This window comes from Ziziphus jujuba, chromosome 5 (assembly GCF_031755915.1).
Source record: "Ziziphus jujuba cultivar Dongzao chromosome 5, ASM3175591v1".
NCBI classification, from domain to species: Eukaryota; Viridiplantae; Streptophyta; class Magnoliopsida; order Rosales; family Rhamnaceae; genus Ziziphus; species Ziziphus jujuba.
The window spans coordinates 28,007,621-28,034,533 of record NC_083383.1 but is presented as its reverse complement, the minus strand read 5'-3'; the positions used below and the strand labels follow the sequence as shown (position 1 = coordinate 28,034,533).

The window sequence follows — 26,913 nt, the reverse complement described above, 5'->3', positions numbered from 1 at the left end:
CATAAAAAACTGCAGTAGCAAGAATAATTACCAAAATTGCAATTCCAACTCCAAAACAAACACCAAACCCATGACCTCCCAATCAAAAATTCAAATTGTGCGAATTTTTTTTTTTTTTGAATATATGAATGCAAATATTTAAGACTAAAACAGCAAAGAAAAATCAACAAAAACCAAAATTAACAAGAATAATGATGAAAAACAACCAACAAACTAGGAAACAAAAATATGATAAAACTAGGAAACTTAATTCAACTAGGAGTGAATTTTTTTTTTAATTTTTTTTTATGATGCAGAACGTGTATGATGATAGAAGCAACCTTAGCCTAATGCTAAAATTGTAGATTAAGAAAAAAATAAATAAAGCAAATAAAGATAGATCAAACCTGAACAAAATTTGGCTCTGATACCAATGATACGAACCTAGAGCGACCTACCTCTAAACCCGTAACAAAGATTGAATTAGGACCGTCTAATTACAAATTATCAATGGAAAACCTTGACCCGTTACCTATATTTGAGGTAAGAACCTTGGTATAGTGAAGACGCCACAATAGGGTGCGGAATAACCTATTGATAAGTCGAATTTGAACTCCACAAACAAAGCTTGAAAAAGTTCGATATAGTTCTTAGAGAACCAAGAGAATCACTCTCACTTTGAATCAAAATTGTAATCTCCTTGGAATCTCATCCGGAAAGACATCTTCAAAATCTTGCAAAAGAGAAAGAATTGAACTTGGTAATTCAAGTTCATCAAAGTTAGCTTGCTCATTTAAATAGTTATCTTTATAAATCATAACCAGCAATGGTTTCTTACTCAATATAGCCTTATTAACATCTGCAAAACTTAAATAAAAATTTTGATTTTTCCTTTCTTTTCTTTCTTTTCCTTTCTTGGTATCAGAGAAAATATATTTGTGATTGGCCCGGTCTTTATCTGTGTCGGGTCAGCACCCTAGCTGGTTATCGGTTGAGCAGGCTCGGGTGGAATCACATCATTCTCCTCCTCTTGAAAATGATTTGTCCTCAAATCTAGATCATCACCTGTAGCAAAAGGGAATAAATCAACAATATTAAATGCAACACTCATGTTATACTCACTGGGTAAATCAAGCTTGTAGGCATTCTTGTTATTCGGCTCCAAAAGTTGAAAAGATTCGTCCACATGTGGCATAGGCTTGGGCTTTTTTTTTTTTTTTTTTTGTTTGGGGAACCTCTCCTTTCTTGAGTGCAACAAAACCAAATATCTTGGGTCAAACACTATCACAACAAATACTAGAAATACAAATTCATCACACTTTTTAATATTAGCAAATAATATCTCCCAAATTCTCAAATTTCCACTAAGTAAAGCTTTTAATAATGCAGATAAAGTTCTATACAACAAAAGCATTTTTAAATTAGCATCTTTATAATTCATAACCAGCAATGGTTTCTTACCCAAGATAGCCTTATTAACATCTCCAAAACTCAAATAAAAATTTTTACTTTTTCTTTCTTTCCTTTCTTTTCCTTTCTCTCTTTCTTGGCCACCATACATTTTTCCTCCCTCTCGGTTTTCTCACCATTTCTCTCGGGTTTCTCCATTCTTCTCACCCCACTTTCGGTCTTCTCATGGTTTTTCCACTCAATTTGTGTTTTAAAATGCTTACCTTAGACAGCAAGCTCGGACTTACCATCTTGGATGGATGGTGAAGCTATTAGTACCATACTAGCCTTCTCCTTGAGTGTTTCGGCCTCCCTGCTTTGTTGGATTTGTAATTCGTCTCTATATACTTCCTTTGGAGTTAATGGCTCCAGCTTGACCTTCTTGCCTTTGATTCTAAAAACAATACAATTGTCTCGACCAAAATTAGTAGCATCTTTATCAAATTGCCATGGTCTACCTAATAGAATATATTCGGCATGCATAGGCACAACATCACACAAAACAACATCCATATATTTATCTATGTTAAGTTCCACCTTGGCTTGTTTATTCACTTTTATTTCACCGCTATCATTAAGCCATTGTAATCTATAAGGTTCTGGATGTTTAATAGTGGTTAAGCCTAATTTATCAACTACAAGATTACTAATTACATTTGTACAACTTCCACTATCAATAATCATACTACGAATCTTACATTGAATTTCGCATCGGGTGTGGAAAATGTTTTCTTTTTGAATTTGTTCTTCATCTTTGTATACACTAATGACCCTCCTTGCAACTAAGCTCGAGTCATCCCTTGAAGGTTGGAGTGTTTTGTGTTCCTCATGCTCATCATCTCCGACTTCTCCATCTTCAATTTCAGTTTCAGCATCACTTTCTTCATTTTCGGATTCTAGTTCGCCATTACCTTTCAACACCATAATCCTCTTATTTGGGCATTGGCTAGCGATGTGTCCTTGTCCCTGGCACTTAAAACACATAATTTCATAAGTTTTAGAAGGCTTAGGAACAGATTTACCTTCACTTTTGTGTGCTTGGACAGATTCGGTTCTAGTCTCTCTCCTTGGCCGATTTGAACTTTCTTCTCCAAATTTCAGCTTTGGCTTGCTTTCATAGGTAGGGTTGCTTCTCCAGCCACTTGGAATTGATCTTCCACTGTTGGAAACTCCCCCAAACTGTGAGCTTACACATTTCCTCTTGAATTGATGCTCAAGCTTAATAGCAACATGCAATATCTTCTCCAATTCCACATATTGTTGCAATTCGAGTTGATTGGCTATCTCACAATTCAAACCACCAAGGAACCTTGCCACAATTGCTTCTCTATCCTCATTCATACTTAACCTCATCATAAGCATATCCATCTCCTTATAATAATCCTCCACGGACCTATTTCCTTGAGATAAAGATTGAAGCCTTTGATGCAGCAACCTATGATAGCATGATGGTACGAATTGCTTACTCATGGCTCCTTTCATTTGTCACCATGTAGTGATCAAGTCATCTCCAACTCTCCTTCGAGTGTTTTGCTCATTGGTCCACCATTAGAGAGTGATACGAACCTAAGACGACCTACTCCTAAACCCGTATTATATTAGCCCGGATCTAATTATGTTCAAGTTCTAATGGTCACCTTGACCCCTAACCAACCTGTAATTAGAAACCTTGGTATATAATGAAGACGCCACAATAGGTAATGAAAGGCCTATTGATAAGTCAAACTAAAACACTCATTCACTAATGGTGTTTTACGTGTTCAAAAGAACAAAGAGAATTCAATCTCACAAATAATTTTCTGTATAAAATTCAAAGTTATGTTTTTCCTAAAAAAAAAAAAGCCCTTATATAGGCTAAAAGAAATAAAATAAAACCCTAAAAACAAAAGGTAAAACCGGCCACACCTATTGTTTCCTAAAGGTGGCTGAAGTTCCTACTCTCCAAAATCTAATTTCTATTAATTATTTCCTTTATTTTGGATTAGGAAATAATTAATTTACAAAGAAAATAATAAAATAAAAATCTTCCTAAACTTATTTTTCCAGCAAATAAATAAAAGCCAAAATTAAAGGTAGTTTCCTAAAACAAAAAGTAGAAAACAAAATAGGAAACTAATTTACTAGCTTTTTGACTAAGTTGACTTTAACTAAACTTTGACCAATTTAGGCTCCAAATCTGCTTCCATATGCTTTTTACGATGCCAAATAAGCTAACCATGCAGTCCCACATGTTTCCCATGTTTGGAAGAGAAAGAAAAAGCCAACTCAGCAAAATACAGTAAAGCCAGCACAAAATATAGTAAAAAACAGGCCAAATTTGAAGTTATCCGTACAACCCCTTTTTGAATGCCTTTGAAGCTGCTTTGACTTGATTTCATATCTTCTCAGACATTTTTATTGAATCTATAAAGAGTTGGAACCATTTCATGCTGCCCGTTGTCCATATTTGAACCAAAACTACTACCCGAGTCCTTATCGGCTGCCACCACTTGGATATTTAGAATAGGTTTTCTATCTTCAAGTATGGACAAGCTCTGTTGAGAATTGATTACCCTCTATATAAATGCTCCTAGTTTGTCCTTAAATCTCTTAATTTGGGCTTTTGTGATTGGCCTGGTCTTCATCTGTGTCGGGTCAGCACGCCAGCAGGTTATCGGTTAAGCGGGCTTGGGCGGAATCACATCAATTAGCAAGCATGAAAATATAACCAGATGTTGATTTTTGTAAATCAACATAGCTAGCAAAGTCTGCATCGGAGTAGCTGATCACTTCCAGATTACCAGTCCGTCTGTACATGAGCATGTAATCTTTTGTCCCTTGAAGATATCTCAATGGCCTAGAAATGGAATCTACAACTCCAAGGCCAGAAATGAAACTCTTCAACCATACACCATGTGAGGTAGCCTCAAAACAAGATACAAACTCAGCCTCCATAGTGGAGGTAGGAGTCAAAGTTTGCTTTGCACTTATCCAAGACACAACTCCACTAGTAAGCATGAAAATATAACCAGATGTTGATTTTTGTGAATCAACATAGCTAGCAAAGTCTGCATCGGAGTAGCTGATCACTTCCAGATTGTCAATTCGTCTGTACATGAGCATGTAATCTTTTGTCCCTTAAAGATATCTCATCACCTTTTTTGCATCTCTCCAGTTGTCAACACCTGGATTACTCTGATATCTCCCTAGCATTCCAACAGCAAATGCAATGTCAGGTCTGGTGCATATCTGAGCATACATAAGGCTTCCAACTGCTGAAGCATATGGAACGACTTTCATTTATTTCCATTTGAAATTATTTTTGGGGCATTGATTCAAATTAAATCTGTCACACTTTACAGTGGGTGCTATACATGATGAACAATCTTTCATGCAAAATCTCTCTAAAACTTTGTTGATATAGGTCTCTTGAGACAATCCCAAAATGCCTCAAGATCCTTTTCTATGAATCTTAATGCTAATGACATAAGATGCCTCACCCATATCCTTCATATCAAAGTTCTTTGAGAGAAATTGCTTCACCTCATATAGCAAACCCTTGTCATTAGTTGCAAGCAAAATATCATCCACGTATAGCACAAGAAAACAGATTTTGCTCCCATTGACCTTTTGGTATATACGCTGATCCATGACATTCTTTTCAAACCCAAATGAAGTGATGAACTCATTGAATTTTAAATTTCACTGACAGAAGGCTTGTTTTAATCCATATATGGATTTATTAAGCTTGCAGACTAAGTGCTCATTATTGCTAGAGAAGAATCCTTCTGGTTGTTTCATGTAAATTTCTTCCTCTAGATCACCATTGAGGAATTCCATTTTTTACATCCATTTGATGTAACTCAAAATCAAAATGAGCTACCAATGCCATAACTACACGGAGAGAATCTTTCTTAGATACAAGAGAAAATGTCTCCGTGTAATCGATTCCTTCCCTCTGAGTGAATCCCTTGGCAACAAGTCTTATTTTATGTCTCTTAATGTTACCTCATTAGTCTTTCTTTATTTTAAAGACCCATTTACATCCAATGACTTCTACACCATCAGGAAACTTGACAAAATCCCAGACTTGATTAGATGCCATAGAATCCATCTTTTTTCTCATGGCATTATACCACAAGTTAGATTCCTTAGAACTCATGGCTTGTGAAAACATTTCAGGATCATTTTCAGCTCCAATGCTGTAACTCGATTCTTGCAGATACACAATATAATTACTCAGTATCGTTGATTTTCTAACTCTTGTAGATATTCTTAATGTTGCTTCATCATCTTCTTGAGGAACTTGTTGTTCCTCATTAACAACTTGATCTATAGGATCAATAACAGCTTATGGAACTTCAATAGCTGATTATCTAACACCTGTTGGTTCTTGAGGGGTATGAAAGACAATCAATCTATCAATTGAATTAGATGGTTAACTTTCATAGTGATACTTTTTAGAAACTATATCCCGAAGGTGATCACTCCCACTGATCAAGTCATTTTCAAGAAATTTTGTATTTTTTGATTCCACAAATCTAGTGTTATGAGATGGACAATAAAATATGTATCTCTTAGATCTTTCAGCATATCCAACGAAATATCTACTTATAGTCCTTGGTTCCAACTTCTTTTCTTATGGATTATAGACCCTCACCTCAGACAAACATCCCCAAACGCGTACATGTTGCAAACTTGATTTCCACCTTTGAATAACTCAAATGGTGTCCTTTGTACAGCCTTAGTTGGAACTCGATTTAATACGTACATAGCTGTCTTTAGAGCTTCAGTCCATAAGAATTCAGGAAGTTTCATGTTACTTTGCATACTTCTCACCATATCTAATAAAGTTCTGTTTCTTTTTTCTACAACACCATTTTGGTCCGGAGAACTAGGCATAGTGTATTAAGCAACTATCCCATGTTCTTGAAGAAACTTCGCAAAAGGACCAAGTACTTGTCCATTTTCAGCCTTAAACACCTTAAAAGCACCTAGTGCTTCGTTTTTGTTATTAAGCAAGTAAAGATACATGTGTTGTGAGTAGTCATCTATGAAAGAGATAAAGTACTTATCATGGTATGCATCCATTTTTGGACTACAAATATCCATATGAATGATTTCCAATAATTCAAAACTCCTATTGGCACCCTTCTTTGACTTGTTAGTCTGCTTGCCCTTAATGCAGCTTATACAAATCTCAAAATGAGTAAAATCTAAAATACCAAGTACCTCATTATTTATCAACCTTTTAATTCTATCAATGGAGATATGTCCCAATCTCCGATGCCACAACATAGAGGCTTTCTCATTCACAGCACATCGTTTAATACCAACATTTCCATAAACATGCATAGTAGCATAGTTGTTATTATTTTGTAAATTAAGACCAAAAAGATTATCAGACAAAGTACCATAACTAACAATTTCAAATTTATTAGACAAACTAAAACTAGAATCTGAAAAATTGAACCAATATCCAACTGATACAAGTCTGGAAACTAAAATCAAATTTCTAGAAAAAGCAGGAACATTAGAAGTTCTTTCTAAAGACAAAATGAAACCACTATTTAAAACTAGCTTGCATGTTCCAGCAACCTCTACATGTGAGGGCATCTTATTTCCAGAGTAGATGCTTTGCTCACTTCCCACTAGATTCTGCAGGTCGTTTAATCTCTACAAGGAATTGGTCACATAGATTGAAGAACCAGAGTCAATCCACCAAGTGTTATGATTAACATCTATCATATTGGATTCATAACAAACAAGTGAAAGTTGAGTACCTTCGTTGTCAAGCCAGTCCTTGAACTTGGAGTAATTTTTCTTTATGTGCTCCTTTTTCTTACAAAAGCACTTTAACTCCTCCTTGATGTCCGACTGGGGAGGAATCTTACTTTTTCCCTTTTGTTTGGCTTGATCCTTTTTCTTTCCTGGAACTATCAAGTTCACTTTCTCACTCTCTTCCATTGCCAACCTTCCCTCCTCTTGTACACACATGGTCAACAACTCATTAATTGACCATTTGTCCTTATATGTGTTATAAGAGATCTTAAAGGGACCATACTGCTAGGGTAGAGTGCACAGAATGTAATGAACAAAGAAAATTTTTGACATCTCAACTTCCAACGCTTTCAGTTGAGCTGGTATATCCCTCATGTGCATGATATGATCACGCATGCCTCTAATCCAGGTGAGCTTTATGGATGAGAACTGCATAATTAGGGTGCTTGCTAATACCTTGTCTGATGTCACAAATTGGTCATCAATTGCCTTCAGCAATTCTCAAACATTGCTATATTGCTCGATAGAACCCCTAATCGGAGCAAATATTTTGGTCTTTATGAACATGACTAAATCGCTCCCATTTTTCATAAAGATCAACTTGGTCTAGAGTGCTGGTTTCAGTAATCTTAGGTGGTTCATCTATCCTGGTGGCATAGTTGATGTCCATCCACCCTAAATGAAGGAGAATCCTCTCCTTCCAAACTTTATAGTTGTCACCCTTAAGTTCAGGAACATCGCATTCCATATCAAAGAAATTAACAGGTTGAATAACTGCAACAGTTAAAACATACATGCTCATTACTCATAATTTTGAGACTACAAACAAAAATTTCGTGTTTTACCAATGTAAATCATGCTTTAAATTAATAAATCTAGTGACATAAAACTTGCTTGTGAGCTAAAGTCCTATTCAATTAAATTCCTTTTATAATTGCCTCATGATAAAACTATCAAATTATGTTCATTTTCCTAATTCCTATGGGTAGATTAAGAAATATGATTTGATATTTTATCCTAATGAGTCATACAAATATAATAAAATTCCTGTGGGTAGATTTTATTATATCACATATGATTAACTATAACTAGTGTTATAATGTGATCCTTGAACATAATATATAATCCTAACTAATTAAAGATGTTGTTTCGAATCTCTAATTAATTAAAATCACCTTCATTAACCAATTCACAATAATAAGCTAAATATTTGCATAAAAAACATAAGTAATGCAAATAAATTCAATATATATGCATAAATGTTAACAAAATAAATAAATTAAACACTGTAATATCCATAAAAAAATTTCAATAAAACACAGTAATATTAAACACACACACATACATACATTTATATATATATATATATATATTATTTCAATTTCAATAAAATACCCATTTAATATAAATAAATAAACTTAAATGATAAAAATTGTGCAAAAAACAAAGCTTGGTTTAGTGGTCCAAGGCATTAGATTAAGGTTCTAGTCTGGAAGGGTTGTGGGTTCAAATCCTACAGCTATCAAATTTTTTTTTTTAATCAAATAAACTACATGTTGTTCAGCTTCAGGGGTGCTTTTATAGAAAGAAAACGACACGTCATTTTTCCAGCACCCAAAACAACTCATTGTTTGAGTTGTCTTCTACCTCCAGACAGATCAAAGCGACTCGGTTAAGACCCGAATCGAAACCTTATGGTTCCTCAAGATTTCGACGTCCAAAAAATGCATATTTTATATCAGAAAACTCATGATTCAATTTCTTATAATTGATGATGTTATTATTGTATTAAAAAAAAAATCTAAAACAAAGATATGAATTCTACAAAAACTAAACTCAATTTAAAGAAAGATGACGAACAAGGCAGAGGTAAACAAGGCTCTGATATTAAAATGTAAGAAAATCTATAACGATCTAAACATGCTCAACAATTCTATATGGCAATTAGATTAATGCGAAATTAAAAATAGGACTGAAAACATACCTCTAGCCATTGCTGTTGTCTCGTACACACTCAAGGATATTGGAAAGGTCTTCTAAACCTTATCTCTCTCTAAACTAATAGTGTGTTTTTCTGAATTGAGAAAGTAGGCTTAGGGGACACGAAAACTTAGTTCGCATTGCGTTTTACATGTGCTCTGCCCATCACAGAGTCGTTCCAATGTGTGCAATTAATGGGTGAAAACATAGTGAAAGTTTTGAACGTTATGGAATGACAAAAATCATTCATAAAGGATGGAATAACTGTGCACCAATTTTTTTTTTTATTATTATGAAGAAAAACCAACAGTTACTACTTTATTTATTTATTTATTTATTTTTATCACTTTCTTACTAATAATAACCCATTGACTTCAATAATGGAGCAGGGCATGCAGGATCCAATCTAGGCTTGATAACATTTAGCAGTTGACATTTTAATACAATTCTAAATTGCATGATAACATTTTTGTTATTTATCAAAAAAAAAAAATTATGTTTAAATTGAATATACTATATCCAAAGTTCAAAATTTCGGTATCGATAAAAATATCGAAGGTTTAAAATATGAAATTTTTTATGGAATTATAAAAAATTATCAAATATAAATAAAAATTTACAAAAAATGATGGAATTTATTTTATGAAAGTTTTTGTTAAAACTTTATCATTAGCTTATTTAAATCAATTATCAAATTGATTATAAAAATTGTAAAAATATTGAATAGATATTATATTTTTCTTAATCAATTTAATTTATAATAAGTGGTAACAATTATAAATAAACTATTATTGATAAAAATATAAAAAACTATATATGTGATAAAATTGTTTATTAATTAAGATAAAACAATCATTACAATTACATTATATTTCATAAATATCATCTCAATACTCATAGAACTCTTAAGTAACTAAAAATTATTGATCTATTTCTTGTTCTCATTTTAAAATGTAAAATGTGAAAAGTAATTATTAAAAGATGTATCTTCTTAATAATTTTTCATGTAATTATTAATATGTCAACCATAAAAGTCTTGTATTAAAAATAATTATTTTTAATGTTTAGTATAATATATTCTATCATTTATTTTATTTTATTTTCTTAATGTTATTAATTTAAGTGCTATTAATACCAATTTTATATAATATTGTATTTCCATATTATTATTTTATGTTCTTATTTTTCATTCTTATATAATTAATTATTAACTTCTAATTATAGGATTCTAATGAATTTATCTTATACAAAATATATAGCAACTATATATATATATGTATATATATATATATATTATCAATATATAGAACTTATCAAGGTTATTGAATTCAATTCATTATGTTTTATTTATTTATATCATTAAATAATTAAAAGACAATAAAAAGGTTAAAAAAAATATATCATTAAAGTTAATTTGATAAAATAATTTACTAAATATCAATAATATTTTTGAATTTTTTTATAAGAAAATTTTAAAAAATTTCATAGATATGTTTAGAAATTTTATGGAAATTTTAAAAATTTACATGAAAATTTCTAAAATTTCGATAGATATAATAGATTTTTTAATTAAACTATTAAAGATTTGATGTGGATATTTTGATGGATATTTCAATAGAAATTATGGTCAAGTTTCAAAAATTTTGATGGATACTATGAAAATTCTATCAGTTTCTATTTGAAACCTAAATTTCCTGTCGACCCCTAAAAAAAAATGAAAAATTTGAGGAAAATTTCAATATTTAAAACATTGACTATATCATATATGTATCTTGTTAAATATATATATATATATATATATATATATATATATATATAGATATATATCATATACGTATCAATTCAATCCATTAAAATTTATATTTTTATCATTTTTTTTAAATAAGAAAATGTTGGATATATTAGCAGCTATGCACTCCAAACTTTATCGAAGTTGACATATGAAATCATATTTGTGGCTTTTTATGTTATATTCGTGTTAAAGTTTCCAAACCCAAATACAACTCATTAATCTTTCATGTTGAGATTGTAAACATGAACTTGTTCATTAAATTTTCATGTAACCTCGTCTCCCAATTCGTTAACCCATAAAGCATATATGACAAATTTAGGTTAGGTATCAAAATAATAAAATAAACCTTTTTTCCATTTACAAAAGAGAAAAAGATCAAATGGACATATTTGTTGATAGACTAATCATCTTTAAAAAAAGAAGAGAAAAGAAAAGAAAAGAAAAGAACAGTATCCACATACTAAAATTCTGCCTGCATTAATAATTGTCATTTCAATATATTACAAATTAAACCCATATTAAGCATCCAACATAGTTAAAAAAACATACATTGTCAATTTAAAATATTAAAAAATTATAAACGAACCAACATTCAAAATCTAAAATAACTATAAGAAAATATTAATTCTAGAACAACACATCATTGTTTAAATTTTCATTAAAATTAATTTTAGGATAAATTATTATATAATATAAAATTACAAAAATATCCTATTTCAACAAATTTAATGGGTCCAATAGGTCCATCAGGTTTCACCCTATTATCACTCATTTTATTAATGGGTCTTATCGGGTGATAGTAATACAGATCCAATCCAATATTGTAGACCTAAATCTGCAAATTATTATAGGAGTTTGTGTCATATTAATAGTCGTATGATATTTTATCAGGCCTATTAGAAAGCCAATCAAGATCATTCTTTATTTAAAATTCAAAAGACTCTAAAGACAAAACATAATGAGCTAACTTAAGAACTATCCCATTAGTTCTTCTAGAACTATGAAGACAAAGTAAAAGCTGAATTTCCCAAACAAGAAAACAATTAGCATGAACTCCATCTTGTTGTCCCTTAATTGATTGAATTGCTCCAAATAATCACTAATAACTTGACCATGGAAGAAGCCAACTTTTAAAAATAAAAGAATAGCATCTTAAATGGCCATAAACTCAATAGTCAATGGACTCTAAGAAATAAAATAAGGTTGAGTGAAAGTAGCTATACGCTTAAAATTAAAATTTCAGATAGCTCCTATGACACCCACCACATTAAAAATTTTACAAACTACAACATCAGCATTAATTTTTAGATCATCTCCCATGGGAGGTTACCACGATTAAACAATTGAACTAAACATGTCACAAGCTTCTTTACTATGAGCCTCCACCAATTCCATATGTAAACCCAATGATGAACTAAGAAGTAACTCATTATATTTTATGCTGGACTCATGAATAATTGCATTTTGACAATGCCAAATATTCCATACTATCAAGGAAAAATGGACTTGCTGAAATGAATTAAGTTGAGGAAAAATCCATCTACACATATTTACAAAAGAATCAAATTGTCTCATCTTGAGAGTTGGAGAAAAATCAGTTTGCTTCCATACAAATCTTGCATTCAAGCAAATCCGCAATGCATGAAGGTCAATCTCCTCGCCACCTCCACATATAGAGCAAATAGCATTATTTAGCACATTTCTACAAAAAAAAAGCCATAAGCATAAGGTAATCCCTCACAAAAAGCTCTCCACATAAACATTTTTACTTTATTGATCATTATTTCCAATTTCCAAATGGCACACCATAGATCACTAGATCTTGAATCACTTGCACATCCCATAAATCCAACACTATTGTCTGACACAATAACCAGCTAAATGCAACTCTTCCTACCTTTTGGCTGATCCAATAACTAGATTCAACTGCATAATGCACTAAATGATTATAATACCATTCAAACATATCATCATTTCCAAATCTTTCAATAGGCAGATTCAGAATAATGTCAGCTTCATATGGAGTGAAAGATGCAATAACCAAATTAGAATTCCAACTTCCCAAGTCTATAATAGATCAGTAACAAGAGGCTCCTTACTAAGAATCGTTGGTGAAAGAACATGCAAAGATCCATTACATGACAACCATGCATCGTTGTAGATTCGAACACTTTGACCATTAACGGTTATCTAGATTCCACCATTTTCAATAATGCTTCTGCCCCAGTGAAGAATTTGTCACAAATAAGAAGATTTATGTAACTTCCCGTCCTAAAAAAGGCACACAATTTTGAAACTTTGACCTAGTTTGATCAACTAGACCTTTTGTAGGTCCCAACTTTGACGTTTTATGTGGACAATGTTTTGGTTTGACCGGTCATTGCATGGAGTATGTTGATGAGAATTCATAAACTGGTGGCATGCCAAATTTTAAGTTGCGGTTGAAAAGTTATGGCTTTGAAAATTCTTAAACATCAACATTATATCAGTATCCAAACCAATCTTACGTTTTTGTCTACTAGTAACCCAAGCCTCAATATAAGTGTTGGAAAGCATGGCAAACAGTAAACAAATCCCAAAATATCAATTTTATCCCCAAACCTAAGAAACCTCTTCGTAGACTCGTGGGTTCGAACTGGATTGACTTGAATCCATTTAAGCACAAACTGGTACGCCACCATTTTTTATTTTTTCAGCCACCTTCAAGCTACATGCATTAGTCATCATGGAAGCATTCCTACAAGTGATCAAGCTGGTAAACTTTTTGGCCAAATCGCCAGACGACCTACCAAGATCTATTGTTTGAAGTGGGTGGCCGCCATTTGGCATTTTCTGGTTGATTGGCCATTTTCTGGTCATTTGAGGTTGACCCATACACCTCTCTACCTATTTTGGATGCTTTGAATCCATTCCCATGCTCTGTTTATTAAAATTTTTTATGATTTGAGAGATCTATTGACATCAAGTTTGGCTGAGTTTTCCAACGAGTTTTCTGACCATTAGTGACATTTTTGGACCAAGGTGAGCATAGATTCTTGTTATCCATTTCACAAGCTTTTAATTGATATAAAATTTGTAAATATTGGACGTCGTTTGGTAATTTTTTCATTTTTAGATCAATTGATTGGATACCAAATAAATTTGGATAAAAATCGGTCAAATTGGACAAAGTTGAGGTTGGATTAATGTAATTAAATATTAATAAGACGAAGTGGAAGGTTTAATTTCATAAAAAATTGACCTTTGGATAAAAAAATTCAATTTTGGATACTGAGTTCTAAGGGTTTGCTATATAATTGGACCGCTTAGTTTTCAATTTTTGTAATTTTATAATTATATATATAATTTTATAACATTTGATATGCACCAATTTTTTTAATTTAGTTGTTGAAGCCTAAAAACTATTTTATTATATTACAGGCACCCGTATTAAGCCTGGAGGAGATTGTGCGGAGGAGCAGAAGTGAGCATCGGCAATGCTTACAAGTGATTATATTTTTAAATAGTTTTGGGCATATTAGTACAATATATATAATTTGGATATTATATATATATATATATATATATATCGTTTCATTTAAATGTTTATTTTATACATATATGAATATTAATTTTTACATATATGTATTATCATTTTATATGACTTTTGACAATATTTTAAATGGTTTCAAACTATGATGAGTTGACAATGAACTTGTGGATCGTGCTATTTAAATATCTTAATATTTGAGTTGAGGTTTTAATCATTTTGAAAAATAATTGATTTTGAAAAAGCAGATTAGGAATCATATATTTTTGAGCATGTTTAAATGATTTATATTTTTGGGTGCTTAAAAAATGGTTTATGGTGGTATATATTTCATTGTTAATGTTTATATTTTGGCATAAAATGATGATCTGGAATTTTTAGAATATTTAAATAAATAGTTGGATTTGGATATTAAATTATGCTTTATGGTATAATATTGTATGTAAAAGTATAATCTTACAAAAATTGTTTTATATGTATTGTACTGTTATTTTTACACGAAGGGGTGTGAGATGAGTTTATTTCATAGGTTTGTATTGCCACTATACCTTTAGGATGCTAAAAGTCGTGAGGTGGATTCATCCCACAGGCTTTCTTCTTTTACTGTCTGGTGGTGTTTTGGGACGCTGTGCACCACCTAATAGTACTAGATGTATCATATATCATATGGCATATTGTTTATATTTCTGAGGATGATTTTTTTTTAATATTTATGGTTTATTACACTTTCATAATTATTTTATGAAATTATGTTTATATTATTTTATGCTCAATATCTATATCATGATTAATCCAATTTATAATATTTTAATTGTCATTGATTTTATATATTTTGCCATGATACTTTTAGGATGCTAAAGGTCTTAAGGTGAGTTCATCCCACAGGTGGTTTTTTTTTTTTTTTTTTTTTTTTTTTTTTTTTTTTGTATTATCCGGTGGTGTTCTGGGACGCCGTGCACCACTTAGCAGCATTAGGTATATCGTATAGTATATTGTTTATATTTCTGAATACATTGTCGATTTTTTTAATATTTATGGTTTTATTGCACTTTTATAATTACTTTATGAAATTATGTATATATTATTTTATGCTCAATATTTATATCATGATTAATTCAATTTATAATATTTTAAAGGTTATTGATTTTATACTATTTTGCCACAATACCATTAGATGCTAAGGATCATGAGGTAGGTTTATCCACAGGTTTTATTTTTTTACTGTCTGATGGTGTTCTGGGATGCTGTGCACCACTTAATAGCATTAGATATATCGTATGGTATATTGTTTATATTTCTATGTACAATTCTATTTTTTTGATATTTATGATTTTATTGCACTTTCATAATTATTTTGTAAAATTATATTTACATTAATTTATGCTCATATTTATATCGTAATTAATCCAATTTATAATATTTTAATGGTTATTGATTTTATACTATTTGAGCATCGATTTTATGATATTGATTTGGGGTATAAGTTCGATTTTGTGAAATGATTTTTAAATGGGGAATCTTTCAAAAGAGTGGAATGAGAGATCTTGAGACAAAAGATATTATAGAAATAAAATATTATTCTTCTATTGTGCTATGCCACTTACTGAATTATTTTTACATTTTATTTGTTTTTAAATTTATTCTCCAAGGTCCAGTACTTAGCTAATAGTCTACCTTAGGCATCACTCATTGTTCCATGTTTTCCACAGTAGCAATAGTATTTATCTTTCTTTGTTATCTTTATTTTTCTAGACTTCTTCACATCAATTATATTTCTAAATTTTACAAATACTCTTAGAATATTTTAACCTAAATATTGGATACGGTAGTAATTTTATTATGTATATTTAGTCATGGCCTATTGTGAATCATGGTTGTGGACTTATATGTTGTTGTGGTTTTATTTTTATATATTTAGATATTATTTGATATTGCATGTGTTTGTTTGTTTGTAGTTTAAATGAGGTCCTATTGGGTATGCTCTAGGCATTGTCCATCGGAACTTCATTAGACGAGACTACTCTTGAGATCTTTTGGGGATTCCCGAAGCGGATCTTGTCAGTGTAGTTCCAACTCCAACCTAAAAAAAAAGATGTATTTGGAAAATAGCAGACCTTTAGGACCTTATTAGCCAAGCTCTCTAGATGTTTCAATAATCTTAGACATTGCTTAGTTGATAAAGCTCTATTAAACTCCTCCACATATCGAAAACTTAAACCAGCAAAAGATTTAGGTTGACACATCTGAGATCCCAATTTACCCAACTAATGTGCTTTTTACCTTCACAGCAGTCCAACCAAAACGAAAGTCATTATCTTGTTTAGATCATACAATAAACTCTTTGGTAATTTAAAACAACTCACCTAATAAGTTAAAATAAATTGAGCTATTGCCTTGACCAAACCTTCCTTCCCAGCCTTAGAAAGTAACTTTCTTTTCCATCTTGCAATTTTCTTCCAAACCCATTCTTTGATTGATTGAAAAACCTAATTTTTTTTTCCTTCCAATAAAAAGGGTAAACATAAATACTTTCCATTCCCATCCTCGCTTTGCACCTGAAAACTTAGGGGGATGTATTCAATTTAGAATTTGAAGGATTTTAAAAGTCTTTTAAAGTTTTGAGGTATTCAATTTAGATTTTAAGAGAGTCCATACAAATCTAATGATATTCAATTCAGATTTTAATGGATTTTATAAAAGTCCATTAAAATCTAAATGTATTCAATTAGGACTTTATAGAATTCTTTTAAAATCTGGTGGTATTTAAAAAGTCATTAATTTTAAAAGATTTTAAAAAATGATGGATTTTAATGGATTTGAAAGGATTTTAACAGGGAAATTGTGAAGAAAATTGTCAATATAAAATCCAGCTTTAAATCCAAAGATTTCATTGGATTCTTATAAAATCTTTATGGAGTCTGTAGAATTTCATAACAATCCATCAAATCCTTTAAAGTCTATAATTCATTTTAAATCCATCAAACTCTAAATTGAATACATCCCTCTTATTTTAGATAGTATCTTTATCATCAGAAGCTGCATTCAAACTGAACGTAACAACTATTTTCCTATAATTAAATTATTGACCCGAAGCTCCCTCATAATGTTGTACTAAATTCAAAATTGTATCATAATCTTTAACATCTAGTTTAGCAAAGAAAATACTATCATCAATAAAGAATAAATATGACACATATGGAGCACCCCTTGCAACCTAAATTCTTTTAAGATTTCCCACAGAAGCAGCTTTTTTAAAAAGGTAAGACAGACCATTTGCACATAATAAGAATAAATAAGGAGAAAAAAAATCTCTTGATTTTAATCCTCCATTAGTACAAATCATCTCACTAGCCATTCCAAATATCATAAAAGATTAAGAAACAGTGGAAATACATTTCATAATTAAACTAATCCAAACTTTGTCAAAACCAATAACCTCCATTATTATTTGAATAAAATTCCATTCAATTCTATCATAAGCCTTGCTCATATGCATCTTTAAGGCCATTAAAAATTCATTCCCATCTTCTTATTTCCAATACTGTGCATTGTTTCAAAAGCAACCATAACAGTCCATCAACCTAGGACAAAAGCACTCTGTTAAGAAGAAACTAGCTAAGGTAGAAAAGTTTGTGTTTATTCACTAATTTCTTGACAATAATTTTATACATCATAGTGCATAAATTGATAGGACAATATTCTGAAAACTGCATGGCTTCTTTAATTTTAGTAATAAAAACTATCAAAGTATGATTAAATAAACCCTAATCTCCTTCATCATTCAAAAAATCCAAACATACCTAAATAACATCTAGACCTAAAATTTCACACGAGAAATCTTTAAAAGAGTATTTTTTATAAATTTCACGTTAATCCATGTTGCTATGCCTATTCACATAAGTATATTAATCCGTTTTAAGATGTAAAATACATTAATACATAATAAATTTAATACACGGTAATTCTATTAGATTCAATACCAAATATACCAGTATAAATTTGATGAAAAAAATATTTAAATTTTGAAAGCTGAAAAAAATAAATTCATTATGATCATTTTAACACCTAATTTGCATAAATTGCAGTGCCAAACATTATTGACTTTTTAATAACAACCAAGGAAGAAACTTCACACAGTAATATATCTTAACATAACAAAGGACACGGTAGGTTTGACCCACCCATGCGATTTTTGTAATTCCAATCCACACTAGTATTCCGTCCACATACATTATCCAATAACTGCTACAATGATCTTAACAAAAATCACAGAAAAGTTTTGTGAGTTTTCTTCTCCATTGCAAAGTTTGCAGTGTTCACCAACTCTTAATTAGAAGAAGGAAAAATGCTGAATTTTTCAGATGTATAAGAGAAAATTGTAAAGCTTTGCAAGAAAGTAGCGTCGTATTGGTCAGTCGAAATGGCCAGCTCAAGTCTCTTCGATTCCGACACCGAAGCACCACTGCTGCTAAACGACACCGTGGATGGTGCCGTTGACTACAAAGGCCGACCCGTTCTAAAATCCATGTCCGGCGGTTGGAGATCCTCCGGTTTTATCATTGGTAATGCTCCATTTTATCACCCAATCGAATTCTTTTATACATTTTGAGAGTCTAATTTGAAGATGATGAAGAATGCTGTATTGGGTTGTATTCTGATATGTACATTTAGCTGTGGAGGTTGCGGAGAGGTTTGCCTATGGCGGAATCGGCGCCAACCTCATAAGCTATTTGACTGGGCCGCTGGGTCAGTCCACGGCCATGGCGGCTGTCAACGTCAACGTATGGGACGGAACGGCGTCGTTGATGCCTCTGTTGGGAGCCTTTGTTGCAGATTCTTTTCTTGGCCGATACCGTACCATTGTCTTCGCTTCTCTGCTCTACATTTTGGTTTGTCTTTCTTTTCGCTCTTTCTCCTCCTATCTTCTATATATGCATATAGCTGCTTTTGTTGATATTTTGGAAATATGGCATTTTTGGAATTTGTGGATTTGGGTTTGAGTCTTTGGGTCGAAACAGACCCCAAGTATGTAAACTAAGAATTAGTGGGGAAATTTTGGTTTGTGTATATGAAGTTTTATGACAATATTTATATGCTTGATGAATTTATCAGCTAGTACCATGCTTTCCTTATCAATTAATACAAGCTACATTTAGTTTAAGATAAAAGAATAGGATTAACAAGTCGGGTAGTCAATAGCAATCTCAATAGCTAGAATATCAAAATCTACTCCATTTCATATATTGTAAAGTCGGTAGATTTTGTGTGTGAAATCATTTTGTACTCATGGGTTGTGTTTTATTTTTATTTATGAAAGAAATGACTAGAAAATATATATATTTTTTAGCGTAAGGAATTATTTGGGATGTTGGTTTCAGCATTAAATTTTAAGCTTTAACATATTGATTAGCTAACGTACTTCCCTTAATTTGAAATATTGACTCAAATACAGGGGCTAGGTTTGTTGACTCTGTCAGCTATACTTCCTTCTCTCATTGCTTCTGAGTGCTTAACTAACGGCATTGTGTCGTGTCCTCCTAAGCTCCAAGTTATATTGTTATTCTTTTCTCTTTATCTGGTAGCAGTGGCACAAGGTGGACATAAACCTTGTGTTCAGGCTTTTGGAGCTGACCAGTTTGATGAAAAGGATCCAGAGGAGAGTAAAGCAAAAAGTTCATTCTGCAATTGGTGGTATTTTGGTGTATGTGCAGGTTCCACGGTAACATTATCGATCATAAGCTATATACAAGAGAACCTTAGTTGGAGTTTAGGATTTGGAATCCCTTGTATCATGATGGTCCTTGCATTGGTTGTTTTCTTGCTTGGAAGTATGACTTATAGGTATAGCATCAGCCGAGAAACCAGAAGCCCATTTTTGAGAATTGGTAATGTGTTTGTAGCAGCATTTAGGAACTGGCGAATGACCTCATTAACAATTGTAGCTGAAGAGGAATCTCATGAAGCATTCCCTCACCAAGGTTCTGCCCAATTCAGGTAAGGATTTAGCTTTCAATCCTTAGATGTAGAAGGGATAAAAGACAGAAAAGCAACGTTGATGAGGTACTTTTGACACATCAAAAGGCCAATACTATAACCTCTTAAAAATCTTTTTAAATTCTTTCTTCCTCTTTCTTTTTGCTCCCCTATTTTTTTAAGAAAGAAAAAACAAGAATCTATATGCCTATAAATTAATTATGGAAGAGAAAATTTTTCATAACTTGTTAAGATTTCCTATAGGTATCCACACTATATATGATTTTTATGTGGTATATTAGACTATTTGAATTTTAGCATTTGATAGGATTATTTTGTTTCTCTTGACATTGATTTGAAAATCACAGTAGATGATTTTCATTACATGAAATTCTTTCAATTATATTGATCATGTGTTTGAAGTACTGCATTTATTGTTTATGAAGTAGCTGCCGGATCCATCGTTGCCTCTATAACGCTTGTTGAATTATCATTGGGCTTCCATACACTTGCTTGTAGATTGGATACTAAATTGACTTTGCACTCTTAGAACTCCTAAAATGACTCTTGACTGCAACCTTACTCTTGAAAAATAATAGAAGTCCTTTTCTGGACTTACTGAAATTTTTTGTATCAACTTTTTCCCTTGTTGTACAGCTCTTATCTAGCTGAAAATCTTTTCCGTAACCTAGATTTTTGGATTGCTTGATTATATCAAAGCTCCTTTTATGAAATTGGAATCCAGGTTTCTTCATAAAGCCTTGCTTAAACCAGATGGTGCAAATGATGATGTGAAGGTGAGTACAATTGTTGAGGTTGAAGAAGCAAAGTCCGTAATTAGACTTGTTCCAATGTGGGGAACGTGCTTGGTGTATTCTATTGTATTTGCACAGTCATCCACTCTCTTTACCAAACAAGGTGCTACTATGAAGAGAACAATCATTCCAGGATTTGACATACCAGCTGCTTCACTTCAGTCTGTCTTGAGCCTTACCATTGTCCTAGTCATTCCAATTTATGACCGTGTTTTTGTCCCAGTAGCAAGGTGCGTTACTGGAAAACCATCGGGCATTACAATGCTACAGAGAATAGGCACTGGGATGTTCTTATCTGCTATTTCCATGGTAGTTGCAGCTATAATTGAGATGAAGAGGCTTAAAACTGCACAAGAATATAATTTGGTCGATATACCAAGTGCAACAGTTCCTATGAGTGTGTGGTGGTTGGTTCCTCAGTACCTTCTGTTTGGAGTTTCAGATGTTTTCACAATGGTTGGCCTACAAGAGTTTTTTTATGATCAGGTTCCAAATGAACTTAGGAGCATAGGACTGGCTCTGTACCTTAGTATTTTTGGTGTGGGGAGCTTTCTAAGTAGCTTTCTTATCTCAGCCATTGATGAGGCAACTGGTGGGAATGGCCAAGATAGCTGGTTTTCTAATAATCTGAATAAAGCACACCTTGATTACTTCTATTGGTTACTTGGTGGACTTAGTGTGATGGGATTGGCTGCCTTCATATATTTTGCTAAGTCATACATTTATAATAAGAGGGATATAATGTAAATACTCAAATAGTGCTCTCTCAATGCTATTTCCGTAATTAGAAAGGAATATAGATGTAAAATTTCTGTAATATTTGAATGTAATTTTAAAACTTATTCTATAGTTGTAAAAATTTCTCAATCAATATGTTGTAAGCAATTAATGAATGTCATTATTTACGTCATATGATAATGGAAGATTGTACATTACAAATAGGAAATGCTTTCAGAAATGTTATCAAGTTGGTTTGTTAATGAATTTGATGGGACTGTAAAAAACTGCTTAACTAATTAACATATAAATTAAGCATACCATTTTCTTTGTTGGGTTCCTCAAGATTATAAAAGAAAAATGGCAAGTACATGGTTCGACTGAAAGAAAAGAAGTGTTTAATTAGGAGTTAATTGCATTATAGTTACCTCTTTTTTAGGGAAGTTGCATTTTTGAACCTTTAAATTTCAATTTATTGCATTTTAAACTCTCTTTATTATTATTATTTTTTAAGGGCAGTTGACTTATATACATGTAGGAAGGGTATAGCACCGGCAGATTTTGTTTTTGCCTTCGGAATACGTCCTCTGATACTTGTTCTTTTATCCTGGCTCGGTTAATTACTAAGCACGAGAAAAACTTATATGCAACCGAACCAGGTGACATGGTGCAACCAGTTAGCATGGTGCAACCAGTCACTTTATAACTGAACCAACAATAATTGTTTTCTCCTTCCTCACCCATCCCCATTGAGATTTGAGTCCCATAATAGGTGGGGCATGTATGATATTTGTCTTTTATTTATGGAATTATCTATTTGATATGTTTGTCACTATTATATTCTTCATTGTTTTCAGCCTGCATATATTATCCATAATGCCATTATTTGAGTTTATATAATGCATGATCACCAAACTCTTATTGAAAGAGAAAATGCCGCATTTGGACTAAGTTCCATTAGAGATATGAAGAAATTATAAAAAGCTTAGAAGGATAATTTTAGTTTTCCAAAAGCTGCTAAGAAAGAAGTTTTTGTCAATATTTACCAGGGCACTAGTAAATAGTTATTCAGTAATTTCTCTGAACAAGGCAGCGCTCTAGTCAGTCAATGGCCAGTTCCAGCCACTTTGGTTCCGAGGCTGAAGTCCCACTTCTAAATGACACCATCGACAGCGCTGTTGACTACAAAGGCCACCCGGCCCATCCTAAGATCCTTCTCTGGCGGTAGGAGATTCTCCGGTTTTATAATTGGTAATGCTATCAAAGTCCAACTTCATATATTTATATTTTTATGCGTATATATGTATATATATTTGATTTTCTTGAATTATCTCCCAGCTTATAATGGGAAATATTATGACATGATTGTCATGTCAACATGCCGTACATTATAAGTTGGAAAGATGGTTTGGAGGACAACATTTTCTCAATAATTACAGTTGAATATGAAGATTGTGTCGTGTTCTGATAGCTGTGGAGGTTGCGGAGAGGTTTGCATATGGTGGGATCGGTGCCAACGTGGTCAGCTGTCTGACTGTGCCACTGGGACAATCCACGGCCATGGCAGCAGTGAATGTGAACGCATGGGATGGAATGGGGTCATTGCTGCCCCTGTTGGGAGCCTTTGTGCTTGATTATTGTCTTGGTCGCTATGGCACCTTTGTTTTGGGTTCTCTGCTCTACATTTTGGTTTGTCCCTCTTTCCATCTTCCTATTCCATTCAAAATATGTATAGCTGATATTTTGGGACGAAATTTTGGGAATTTATTGATTTGTAGTTCAGTCATTGGGGTCCACACGGATCACAATTCACAATTATGTTACATTAGGAATTTGTTGAGAAGGGGGGGGGGGGGGGGGGGGGGTGGTTGTGGAGGGGGGAGGAAATTCAATTTCTGTCAACAATTTGTATGCTTCCTTATTCAGATTTTTAATTCATGAATATAGCGAAATTCAGGTTAAATGAGTTTTGAGATACATTAGCAAAACCTTGGGTAAGAATAGCACTTGAGGCGGTTATGGCGTTTAAATTAAAACATTTTTTTTGGTTTTTAAAATAGGGAACCAGATGAATAATGGATCATTTCATACTTCATTTATTTGTGTGTGCTTTTATCTTTTTTATGAAACAAATGACCAAAAATATTTTCTTGTATTGTAAGGAATTACTTGGAATGTGGGTTTTCAGCATTAAATTTGAAGCTTTAACATATTTGCTAGCTAACATTCTTAACCTTTAGATATTGACTTAAATGTAGGGGCTAGGTTTGTTGACTTTATCAGTTACATTTCCTTCTCTCACTGCTTCTGAGTGCCCGACTGATGAAATTGTGTCGTCTCCTCCTAAGCTCCAAGTTATATTGTTATTCTTTTCTCTTTATCTAGTAGCAGTGGCACAAGGTGGACGTAAACCTTGTGTTCAGTCTTTTGGAGCAGACCTGTTTGATGAACAAGATCCAGAGGAATATAAAGCCAAAAGTTCATTCTTCAATTGGTGGTATTTTGGTGTATGTGCTGGTGGCTTTGTAACAACTTCGATCATAAGCTACATATAAGAGAACCTTAGTTCGGGTCTAGGATTTGGAATCCCTTATATGGGTGATGGCTATTGCATTGGTTGTTTTCTTGCTTGGAAGTACTAGTTATAGGCATAGCATTGCTCTAGAAAACAGAAGCGCTTTTTTGAGGATTGGTAGGGTGTTTGTTGCAGCACTTAGGAACTGGAGAACACCCTCATCAACAATTGTCACTAAAGAGGAATCTCATGGCACACTACCTTGCGAAGCTTCTTGATAATTCAAGTAAGGACTTAGTGTAGCTTTCATGCTTTAGATTTAGAAAGAGAGAAGATGGAAAAGAAACAGCAGTGAGGTATTGTTGAAACATCAAAAAGCCTAATACTATTACCATATAGCCTCTTAAATTTTTATTCTTTCTTCTTTTCCCCCATTTTTTTCAAGGAAGAAAGAACAAATATCTCTTTGCCTACAAATTATTTAAAGAAGAGAAAGCTTTCATAAATTGTAAATACTCTGCTTCAAAACTAATTGACGGCCTGTTTTCATTTGCTTAAATATTTTGTGTCAACTCCTTCCCTAGTTATAGAAAAGCTCGTGTAGCTGAATCACTTGTCCTGAATTGGATCTTTGGAATGCTTGCGTATATCTTCTTTGATGAAATTGGCATCCAGGTTCCTTCATAAAGCCTTAAAGCAGATGGGATAAAGGAAGATGGGAAAGTGAGTACAATTGTTGAAGTTGAAGAAGCAAAGTCAGTACTTAGACTTGTTCCAATGTGGGGAACATGCTTGGTGTATTCTATTGTGTTTTCACAATCTTCAACTTTCTTTACCAAGCTAGGTGCTACCATGAATAGAACAATCATACCAGGCTTTAACATATCAGCTGCTTCACTTCAATCTGTCATTGCCCTTGCTATTCTGGTTATTTCCCGTTCATGACTGTATTTTTGTTCCAGTAGCAAGAGGCTTTACTGGAAAACCATCTGGAATTACAATGCTACAGAGGATATGAATTGGGGATTTTTTATCTACTCTATCCATGGTAGTTGCAGCTCCTAGATGAAGAGGCTCAAAACCGCACAAGAATACAATTTGGTTGTTACACAAGTGCAACGGTTCCAATGAGGGTGTGGTGGTTGCCGCCGTACCTTATGTTTGGAGTTGCTGATGTTTTCATCATGGTTGGTTTGCAAGAGTTTTTCTATGATCAGGTACCAAATGAACTAAGGGGCATTGGATTGGCCCTCGTATCTTAGTATTGTTGGTGTTGCGAGCTTTCTGAAGCTTTCTTATCGCAGCGATTGATGAAGCAACTGGTGTGAGTGGCAAAGATAGCTGGTTTTCTTTTTTTCTTTTTCTTTTTCTTTTTTTCTTTTTTTTGGTGAAAAAGATAGCTGGTTTTCAAGTGATCTAAATAGAGCACACCTAGATTATTTCAATTGGTTACTCGGTGGACTTAGTGCATTAGGAGTGTCTGCCTTCATGTATTTTGCTAGGTCTCACATTAATAATAGTGACTAACATTAATAATAGTGACTAGATCCTTAACTGTATAACTGCAGTCACTTGGACAATGTAACTTGCAAAGCAATGTTCAAGAAAGCCAGAGTTTGACAAATAGTGCTCTTTCAGCGCTATTTCTATAATTACATAGGAACATAGATGTGAGATTTCTGTAATATTTTAATGTAATTTTAAACTTCTATATATGATTGTTTGGTGAATTTCTTAATCATTGTTTTGTAGATAATTAATTGAAAAATGTCATTGTGTACGTCATATGACTCCACAAAAATAAAAATAAAAATGGTATGTCATATGATCATGACGGATGATTGACCATTACAAGTTGGATAGAATTTCGGAAATTTTGTTTTCATAAATTTTATAAAGTTGGCCGTACAAACAAAATTTGGTGAGGCTGTAAAATGTTTGCTTAATTTAACCTAAGTTAGTTATACCACTTTTCTTTTTGGGTATCTTAGAATTAGAAAATTGTCAAGTACATAATTCAAGAAGAAAATTAAGTTTTTTTTTTTTTTTTTTTTTTTTTTTTTTTTTTTTTTTTATATATAAAAAAACTAATGTCTCTCTCTCTCTCTTTTATTTTATTTTATTTTTTGACGCAGTTCGTTAATCTCTCCGTTTCCTTAAACTTTGTGAATATGTTTTCATATTCTCAAAAAAATATGCGAAGTCTTTTCAGTAAATTCATCACTAATCGCAAACCCTTTTTTTTTTTTTTTTTTTTTTAAAAGAAACTCTTATTGTAATCTAATTCATTCATAATTACATAAAAAATAGAGGGCGTGTTAATGTAATTATAGTATCATGAATTTTAAAAACAGAGGATTAAATTAATTAATAAATGTTAATTTTATAAATGTGTCATATTTTA

General features: G+C 32.3%; 1 protein-coding gene and 1 pseudogene across 1 annotated transcript; both read left to right on the top strand.

Annotated features, from left to right (window-relative positions):
* The first annotated feature begins 18,665 nt into the window (after positions 1-18,665).
* Positions 18,666-22,195, top strand: LOC107434527 (protein NRT1/ PTR FAMILY 5.10-like). The gene is made up of 4 exons (XM_060817653.1): positions 18,666-19,051; positions 19,161-19,378; positions 19,942-20,483; positions 21,208-22,195. Exons 1-4 carry the CDS (start codon positions 18,910-18,912, stop codon positions 22,022-22,024), a joined length of 1,719 nt encoding a protein of 572 aa, XP_060673636.1. The 5' UTR covers positions 18,666-18,909; the 3' UTR covers positions 22,025-22,195.
* A 907-nt stretch (positions 22,196-23,102) lies between these two features.
* On the top strand, positions 23,103-26,239 carry LOC125422960 (protein NRT1/ PTR FAMILY 5.10-like; annotated as a pseudogene).
* The last annotated feature ends 674 nt before the right edge of the window (positions 26,240-26,913 follow it).

Excerpts from the sequence above, each read along its gene's own strand:
- LOC107434527 (XM_060817653.1), top strand. The coding sequence starts at position 18,910 with ATGGCCAGCTCAAGTCTCTTCGATTCCGACACCGAAGCACCACTGCTG. Across the intron at positions 19,052-19,160 it reads ATCCTCCGGTTTTATCATTG|CTGTGGAGGTTGCGGAGAGG; the intron begins GTAATGCTCCAT and ends ATGTACATTTAG. Across the intron at positions 20,484-21,207 it reads CAAGGTTCTGCCCAATTCAG|GTTTCTTCATAAAGCCTTGC; the intron begins GTAAGGATTTAG and ends ATTGGAATCCAG.